The sequence below is a fragment of the Buceros rhinoceros genome, unplaced genomic scaffold (assembly GCF_000710305.1).
Source record: "Buceros rhinoceros silvestris isolate BGI_N320 unplaced genomic scaffold, ASM71030v1 scaffold6125, whole genome shotgun sequence".
In the NCBI taxonomy this organism is placed as follows: Eukaryota; Metazoa; Chordata; class Aves; order Bucerotiformes; family Bucerotidae; genus Buceros; species Buceros rhinoceros.
In genome coordinates, this window is record NW_010412182.1 from 59,116 (window position 1) to 69,080 (window position 9,965).

Consider the following 9,965-nt stretch of genomic DNA (forward strand, 5'->3'; position numbering starts at 1 on the left):
TTTTTATCAGTATCAAACAAGAAGCTTCTAACCAGAAATAAGTCAATCTAAGCTTTTCTTCATGTCTTTACAGGCTGAGAAAGATCAAAACAAGTGATTAAGACATTTCTTTGCTTCATTAACAAATATACAAAGTTTTATTAATTGGTTTTCTGTATGTTAACATTATCACATCAGTTATAACCCACATTCACAGCAGAAATTTTCTAATAGCATTTGCAGCACTAGCTGCTGTATTAGAAATCCTTAAGAGAAACTCAGCTTTAGCTACTCAGTAACTTGAATAATAAAGTGCAAAACCACAATGAATTTGACAGACAGATGCCTCAGCTCATACTCAATGGAAAATAAAGTTTGTAAGACCACTAGATAGGGATTCACTGCACACAGAGGAGTGTGACCCAAAGACATCAGTTTTCAAGTTTTCCCATTACCAGACATTGATTACAATGAATAATTTCCCCTTCCTTTTGCAGGTAACAAAATGAAATCACAATAAGCTTACAAATAAAACAAAACGTATTGGCAAGATTACCCGAAGCTCGGCCCCATACTTGGTACCTTTTACCCAAAAGGTTTTAGGAAGAACCGATGAACAGTAACAGTTCATTTCTTGATAGCCTCTGATTTTGACTTCAAGGAATCACTTAGCAGGACATGACACAGCATCTTGTTTGGAACCCAAGTCATAGTGAAAAAATAGAAATTTACTCCCGCAGAAATAATCACGGTATCATTCAACTGATGGCTGCCAACACCAGCTGCTGTCCCTCTAAATCCAAGAGGATAGAAAATAATTATTGGAATTAAGTCCAATTCACAAATATAACCCCAGCTTTCGTGTCTCTCTTTACAGCCACTGGTACACCCTCCCCAGGTCCATGCACTCTAAGACAAAGTGGCAGAAACTCTGGGTCCTTTCCATTTTGCCTACTTGATAATTAGTTGTCTTTAAGTTGTTTGATGCTATGCCTTATCACCACCTGCAAGGAAGACTACTCAACCTTTTCTCTTACAGAATTCAAAGCTGCAAATTAAATATTACTCTAATTTGGTCAGGCCCTCCTTAGTAGCTAACGTGGCTTCTCTTCTACCACTTCCCAACTGACGGTTCAACACGCCAAGCTTTACCACAAACCAGAAAGGTTTTGCTATAAATTGTATATGCATCCCTCTGTCACATTACTGAGCTCAATTTGCTAGCAAACAGACGATTGTCTCCACAGAAACCAGCCAGAACAGCAGCTTCAGGAGCCACGTTCTGTTCATAGCTTTCTGTAATCAAGAACTTAACAACATACATTCCCAAGAACTCATTTACACATAAATCTCCTTCACACCTTTGTTGGGTTTCACTACAGTCAGCGCTTTCGTCAAGGAAACGTTTCCATGCATAGGTAACAGCAGAACATCAATCAGGGCATTTGGGAGGGTTTCCCCTTTCAGACCACTTCAGCAAACACCAGATTTGAAGACCCAGCTGTTGGACTCTGGATAAGGCACTTTGCCCCAAGTGAGCAATACAGCACCAGGCCAGCGTGCAGGACAAGTCTGGCTGTACCTTGTCTTCATCAGTTAGACCTAAACAGGGAATAGTTCTGTAGCAGTTGTGCTCTTTTAGTCTGAGGGGAACCTCCTGCAACAGCTTGTGCAGCTTTACAAACTGCTTCACATTCTTCCCTACCTTCCTAGTCAGAGCCACATAAATATTTTGAAAACTTGCAGAGGTTTATTCTCTAAAGATTTTATTTCAAAATGAACTTGAGGTGCACTTAAAGGGGCATGTAAGATATTCGTTAGAACTTGTGAAACATAACCCTAAAATCACAATGATGACATTTCAACCTGTCCCTCAGCATTTCTTGGCCATCTACATAGACAAGATTTTTCTATTGAGGTCTCACATGATTTCAGTCCCTGAAAAAAAAGAATTGCCTTGTGGCATGCATAGTGTAGACATCACTAGTGCTACCTGGGAAAGCTCCATCTTCCCTCCTCCTCCCTCCCAAAGCAGTACCAATATAAACCCCAGCTGTCTTAATATTTTAAACTTTGCTGCATAGTCAGCTGCATATATTTAAAGTAAGCCTCTGCTCAAAACCTTGGAGTAGTCTCAGAGTAAAACCTGTTCACTCACCACCAACAGAAGACTAAGAAGCGAGATTTAGTTTCTATCCAAAACAAAAAGCACATCTCACTTCTGGGAGTCTTTATTACTTTATCAAAGAGTTTAACAGAATTATTCTGATATTCTGGTCTAGTATTAGATCACAGTCAAAAAATCTCAGCCAAATCTCTTACCAAAAAATCTTCATTTTTATACTGTTTTGAACTGCCGGTAGCTCTAAGCACCCAAATAATTTTAATTTTTCCATTCAACGAATGTTCTGCAGTTCCAGAAAGATGAGTTATGCATTTTTGTTCACATACAAAAAGACAGTCTAACAGATGTAAACTATTTATTGAATATTTGCCACCAATATTGTTAAATACATCATCTTGCAGTTTTCCGCTTTCAAGTTAAAATGTCAGAAACAGAACACCAAATATTTACAATTCTTATAAGGAATGTTACATAATGACACATTAAGGCGTAAATTCTTTTGGCTTAATTCTGAAAAGAATGATAATAGCAAAAAGTGATGCAAAATCTTCATCGTGAGATTATGATTAAGCTACAATGTTTTACAAAAATATGGTGTAAGATGGCAATAATCCCATTCAAAATCCTGCATTAGGCCCCTCAAGAGGGTCTGATAATTTATACAGTCAAAACTTTAAAATTTACATATAAAGGTACCCTATCCACCATTGAAAAGTACAACTCTCAACATATACAGTTTTCAGGCCACAGTTTTGAAGGTCTGGAGTATCAAGTTGGTTTGATGAATTAGTCGGTTGGCACTTATGAACACATTTATTGCCCTGTTAAAAGAGAAAGAAACTGCTTCAGACTTTTTTTTTAAAAAGGCATTCAATAAACACAGCATTACAGTTGGCAACTAAATACACCAGCATCTAATCTGCAGATTGGAAGCACACCGGTGTTTGACCCTATCGTGACCTCCCCGAAGCTTACTGCTGGCAAACAGATATAGCTTATTTGCATAGCTAATCCTTGCAAGACTAGGTTTATTGGCAGGAACTTAGACTTTGGCTCTCAATCATCGCTGACATCTCAATCATTTAATTCTGGGGTTTTAGCTAACTAAGAAAAAAAAAGAGTGGAGCAGATGACAGTTAAATACCTGTTCTTTTCAAAGTGGAACGCTTCATCCCCGGGTCATTTCAGAATTTGCAACTCTTTCCTCAAGGAATACTAAGCATGCAGGCACGGGGAAGCAACACACTATTTTAGTTACCTTTTTAAGAAAAAAGCGTGGGGTCACAGAGTTTTTCAGCTGAGTAATGATATCTGTGAACGTGACTATTTTGCTTAGTGCTGTTACCTTTTGGTGAGAGCAGTGTCTTATCCAACAGGCAGTTCATAGATTTCAATCACTTCTGATGCCCCAAGGATATGAAATACAAGCTTCGCCGGGATTTCTTGCAATATTAATAATACCCCTCGCACTTCAAGCTTACGGCCACTGTACACAGCACGGGAGTCACTTCACAAAGGGCTCAATAAAGCTGATGTCTTTCAGAATGGTTGGGGTACATGCATGAAGCATCCAACCCTTTCCCTGTTTTTTTCAGTCAAAAGGGTTTTCTAATCAAATAAGACTCTTTAGACCTAGTTTATGTGAAAACTTATCTGAACATCGGCTCAGTAATCATAAAGCTACCATAAAAGCTCTAAATTTCTCATTTTGGTATTGAAACAGCATCCTGGCTTGTATGAGCACTAGTGTGATCAGCAGGACCAGGGCAGGGATTGTCCCCCTGTACTGGGCACTGGGGAAGCTGCAACTCAACTCTTGGGTTCAGTTTTGGCCCCTCACTCCAAAAAGGACATTGAGGGGCTGGAGCATGTCCAGAGAAGGGTGACAAAGCTGGTGAAAGGTCTTGAGCACAAATGTGCTGAGGAGTGGCTGACCAACCTGCTGAGGGGTGGAGTGGGGGGAGGGCAGGTTCAGCCTGGAGAAAAGAAGGCTGAGGGGAGACCTTCTCACTCTCAATACATCTGACAGGAGGCTGGAGTGAGGTGGGGGTCAGTCTCTTCTCCAAAGTAACAAGGGGTTTGATGAGAGGAAATGGCCCAAAGTTGCATCTGGGGATGTTTAAGTTGGACATTAAGGAAAACTTCACTGGAAGGTTTGCCAAGCCCTGGCCCAGGCTGCCCAGGGCAGTGGTGGAGAGGTTTAACAGACATGATGTCATGCTGAGGGACATGGTTTAGTGGTGACCTGGCAGTGCTGGGTTAATGGTTGGACTTGGATGATCTTAAAGGTCTCTTCCAACCAAAACAATTCTATGATTCTATAACCAAATTTAGCCCAAATTTCAAAAAGCAGAGGCAAAAAAAAAAAAAAAAAGAGTGCTTTGATTGGAGCAAGGTAGCATTCACAGCTGGTCTCAAAACTTCTCTCTTTAGCAAATATGAACATTAGTTCTCATTTTTAATAAAAACAGTAGCTGACAACACTTTGGCGCTGTCAAAATGTGATGGGCATACACTCATCTGAAACAGTCACTACAGTGGAATATACAAGAACAGTGACTTCAAAACCCAGGGCAAAAACCTGCACGGACCCTCAGTACACAGCACCATGAAATTTAAGTTCACATATTCAAGTTCAAAGCTGATACTGCCCATGGGCGTTGTATGGGGGTGCATTTAACAGACTTCTCTTTCCCCAAGGCATTACATTACAAAGGGAGTAAAAGCAGCCAGGGTTGTCTGAGGACATGGGTGAGGAAAAAATTAGGCAAGTGCTAAAGAAGGTAGCTTATATCCCAAAGCTTGTCCTGTTTTCCCCTGTTAGTCACACATTATGTAAAATGTTAGTACAAAACCATACTTACTTTCCATCTTTAAAATAGGTTTTCAGAGTGTCACTGAAACTTTTGGAGTATTTTACAAACTCTTTTTTTTGGTGCTCAAGTGCCTAAGAGAACAAAAACACCGGAGCAGAGTTTTAGTTCACATATCATTGGACAGAGTGAGAATCTTGAGGTTAAACTGACAAGAAAATTGGCTACCATAACGTTATATAGAAATTTTAATTTTTTTTTTTGAAGACACACAAAGAAATCATCTTTTTCTTATAAAACTGCTGAGACCTCCCATACAATAATCCTGTTGTTGAAGAATTATGTCATTGACCAGTTAAACTCTCCTATTCATCCTTTGGTCAAAAGGACATGCCTCCTTTTATGCTATCAAAGATATTGTATAAAAAGAGTTATTGCACATACCCGCCGGTTCTGGTATTGGTATTTCTTGAAGACATTATTTACTGTGTCAAGAAGTTCCTTGATTGCACTTGCGATGTCCCTATTGGACAATAAAAAGAGAGTCGTAATATCCTTAAGCTATCCTATTTAAACGGTGGGATTTAGTCCCCTTCTACTAGTCAAATACTTCAACGGGCTCATTTCTAAACAAGGATGAGGCTCCTGTCCAATGGGAACAGTGTTGTTTGCCTCTCCTACAGCATTTCAATATTCAGGTTTGAATAAAAAGTTTGATCTCTGCTCCAATCTCCACAAAACCAGGTAACATGGTACGTACTTGATTGTCTGCAGAAACCTCACTCTGTCATTGATCTCATCAGGAATCTTACTAAGAATCTGTTTAAGTGCTCGTGCCTTTTCATTAAGATCTTGGAATTCTGGTTCGGGTCTTTCAATCATGTACTCTGACAAGAAGAACATATTTAAAAATATCATTTAGTTTTTTCCTCAAGTCTCTAGCAACAGCAAACCCCACTACTTCAAAGTGCAGAATTACTGCCACGTTACATTGGAAGATGAACAGCACCCAAACAGCCACAACCAGAAACCAGCAGCGAATACACTCGGCATCAATAGTATCACAGCACAACGATAATCTTTACTATTGCAAGTTGGAAAAAGAGCCCACCTTACTTTGAGACACTGAAGACACCACGCTGATCATATACATGTTCCTAGTTGACAGTGTAATTAAAACCACACTTATTCAGTGTAAGAGGTATTACCTTCTACATCATCAGCTGCCATACGCAGAAGAGACTCTGTGAAGTTAACATCTACACTTTTCTTCTCCAAAATTTTCATGATGATGTCCTGTGTAAGACCTGGGTTTTCTTTTTCAGCCTGTATAGCACAGCAAGTTTTTATTTTTAAATATGGAAGACATGAGTATTGCAAGCACAAAAGCAGATTTTCATGTAACTTGCTTCACGTACTGCAGGAATTCACTAAAAACTTTAAGTCTGAACTAGCAGATCACATTGAAAGCCATTCTTCCATTAAATTTTTCTTGGATTACATCAGTGGTTCTGTATAAACAACGTTTTCAGTAAGTCTTTCCACTCCTTTCCATTTGAATGAGAAAGTTTTTAATGGCATTCTGTATTCTGTTATACTTCCATAAACACCAAGCTTTGAGACAACAATCCTGTATCCATTGGGATTTGATTCACTCCTACACAGGTGCCACTCCCTCACCTTCCACATGACATTTATAAATGTGCCTCTTATCAACCACATCACAGGCTCAAACATCACCTTGGAATTGCTTTTTCAGAAAAAAACCCTCTTTTGATTGACGACATATCTAAGTAAAGCTGAGCTAGACCAGCCTAGGAGGTATCCGCACTGCCTGTGCTGCTATCAAACAACTGTGCTGTGCTGAATAAGAATGGGGGTGTGGAGGGTTTTAACCAGTACTACCATTTCCATCTCAGTGTTTACATTCCTTGTGTTCTGCTCAGCCCCTTACCAGCAGTTGTAAAAACATCGAACCTGTACCAGTACTAGTAAAGACTTAGATTTACGTGTAGAAATAGGGAAGTATGACTTAGCTGCATAGCTCACGTGTTAAGATATGGCAAGTTTACAATTATTTGTTTGAAGAATTTCAGAGGATCCTGACTTCAAAAAGGCAGTACAAAGGACTATCTGTATTTTTATTCCTTAGGAATGTAATAAAATTTTTTTTCCATTTACTGCTGGATGCAATTACAAACATTGAACCTATCCCTCATCCCCACAAAACCTCCATTACCATTCACTTTGCAAACCATTTTCAAACTCTGCTACGTGCCTATTTCTGTTGAGCACCTATTCTACATAACCTCATCATATTTTGACTAGGTTTATTACCTCACTACCTTCACTGACTGACTCTTCATTTAAGCTCCTGTATTACATGGACAAGAGAAGATTCGGTTTGTTTAGACTTGCTCAATAACGCTTCTGTCCTTCAGATTTCTACTCCTCACATTCACAGACATCTCGAACTTATGGTCCATGCAATTGTACACTTTACTTTTAGACTACTAGATCAAGGATGCAGTCTTCATACAGGAAAACACTATGACACGAGACAGCTGACATCACCAGATACGGTTTACCTTTTAAACAATCATTCTTCAATACAAGTTACTTCTCACCTTAATAAAAGCTGCTCTCAGTGTCTGAGCTGCAGACAGATTTACTCTTTCTAGCTGCAATAAAAGTTTAGAAATATTAGCAATTCTAATGTCACCGCAACAAAACAAGTCAAGAACGCATGCCTTGCCTTAGACAGCATAGTGGAAAAGGGGACTGACAGAAGCATTCAAGTTACTGGGCTCATCTGAGGCAGAGATACTAAGTTTAATTCCAAAGACTTTCCTCCAACGTAAAAACAAAAATCAAGCATGTCATTGGATGTATTTTGCTTTTATCTAACCCACAGCGGAAGTCTGACAGAAGCTCTTGAGAACATCTTGACCATTTCTGATACTTGAAGAAAAAACAAATATCCTATGTAATTACAAACATTAGCAATATAATTAAAATATATCAAGCTGTTCACAGATACACGTTCAACTGTACATTACTTCCTGCTGTTGAATGCCAGAGCTATTTTTTTTTGTGAAAATCCTCCATAAAAGCTAAGAGAAAAGATCAGGGCCAAGACAACGAGCAATCTGTGATGGGCATGAAACGGTATTCGCAGAAAGGTAAGTAAACCAATCATAGACTCACAGAATGGTTTGGGTTGGGAGGAACCTTAAAGCTCATCCGGTTCCACCCCCCTGCCATGGGCAGTGCACAGAAAGAGGATGGTGTTAGACACAAAACTTTCCCGGCCAAGATGAGCAACCTGCTACTGCAGTCACATTTCCTGATGTAAAGGGGTTTATTACATTCCACAGGCAAACATCACTTACCTCGTTAAAGACAGGGTACATGACAGCATAGAGGGGCATGGAAACCATAGAAGTGGTCTCTGCTTCATTCTTCATCTCTTCCATTGTCATCCTCATTCAAAGAGCCACTTTGCAAGGAAAACACTATCGAAGCAAAAGACTCCTCATTCACTGAAATGTTTCTTCTTTTTCCTCGTTGTGCAACAATACTTGAAGAACTTGAAAAATGTATTGTCCTTGGGTTGCGTGAGGGGAAAAAACAAAGAAACACAATTATGAATGTTCAGGACTGACAGGTTCTAAACATGAAAAGGCACAGAACACTAGTTTGTTATTGCCTAGAAACTAGGCATTACTTATGACACAAGTTGAGTAAATATGGAATGACTATGTCAAAACCCCAACTGAAATCTGTTAAGCAAATGAATTTTTTAAAGAATATCGTAGTACTAAAAATGTTTTACTTCAAGTTCTTATGAAATCAATTTTCCTGAAAGAAGTGGTTTTATTTGATATTAACAAAAATCTTGGCACCACTTGTAAGCAGCAGCATAACATTTCTGAAAACTCACTGATCGAAAAAGCCTAAAACACGCTGTAAAACCCAAACACATGGGGATTCTGCTGGAGATCAGAGCCTACTTTCAACTCGTTTGAATTCCAAATACATCATCTCTGGTCTTATATAAGTCTTGTTTCCATTCAGGGTGTGTCATCATCATCATCATCATGGCTTGGCTTCGCGAGCGAAGATCTGGGAAGGGCTTTTCCCACGCTCACTGCAAGCGATGAGTGCACCCTTCGGGCCTGCGCGGTGGATTTTTTAGGTGAGGCGCAGCGTGCGCGGAACTGGCTCCACCCTTCACACCTGAGGTTCATCTGCCAGGGCCTAGCGAGCTTGGACAGTGACAGCGAAGTCCTCGGGTTGTAGGTTTGGTTAGAGTATCCTTCTCTTAGATGATGGATGCCTTACAGGGCTAAACAAGCTCCATCTGCCCGGGTTTGGAGTCAGAGTTGTCCTTCTCCTAGGATGGCTGCCCGAAGGCTAGTGAGCCCATCCTGCCCGTGGACACACTTTGTCTGACCCTTCAGTTGAGACCTGTCTGGCTTGGGAGACCCCACCGGAGGCACACGCCACCACCAGCACAGCTCTCAACCTCACAAGGGCACACAAGCTCCTTCCCCACGGCAAGGGGGTGCCCGTGAAAGAGTCACTGCTCTACCTCCGGACATCACAGACCTGGGCACGGGGTGGCTGGGGCCTGCCAAGTACAGGAGTCCTGGAGGGGCAGGGTGTGTCAACAGCTACGTTAACTCAATGCAAAATTATTGTTCCAATAACTGAACCTTGGTTTTGGAAGTTCTCCACCCAGTCCACTCATCACACCCAACCTGGAGCGATCATTGCTCAGATGCTGAAATTATGCGGAAAAGAAAAAAGGTCACAGTTCATAAGAAATCCTTGTTACAGCCTGATATGCTCTCTGTTCATAAGATTCTTTTAAAATATTTTACGTAACTTAATTGAGTTTAAATAGCTGAAGTCCAGGTTAGGAATAAAGATACACAGAAAAGAGATCAGCAGTTCTAACGTTTAGATTTGCTGAGAGTATTTAATGCACTAGAGGAGATTTTTTCCTCCTAAGAAGCTTTAGACATCAGGCCTCTGTATGTCTG

General features: G+C 40.3%; 1 protein-coding gene across 1 annotated transcript; it reads right to left on the reverse strand.

Annotated features, from left to right (window-relative positions):
- Window positions 1–2,446: 2,446 nt before the first annotated feature.
- Window positions 2,447–8,526, reverse strand: PDCD10 (programmed cell death 10). Its single transcript, XM_010136285.1, has 7 exons — window positions 8,310–8,526; window positions 7,545–7,598; window positions 6,126–6,243; window positions 5,678–5,804; window positions 5,362–5,440; window positions 4,969–5,051; window positions 2,447–2,925 (listed from the first exon to the last, which is right to left on the reverse strand). The coding sequence occupies exons 1-7, from the start codon at window positions 8,403–8,405 to the stop codon at window positions 2,844–2,846; spliced, it is 639 nt and encodes a 212-aa protein (XP_010134587.1). The 5' UTR covers window positions 8,406–8,526; the 3' UTR covers window positions 2,447–2,843.
- Between the last annotated feature and the right edge of the window lie 1,439 nt (window positions 8,527–9,965).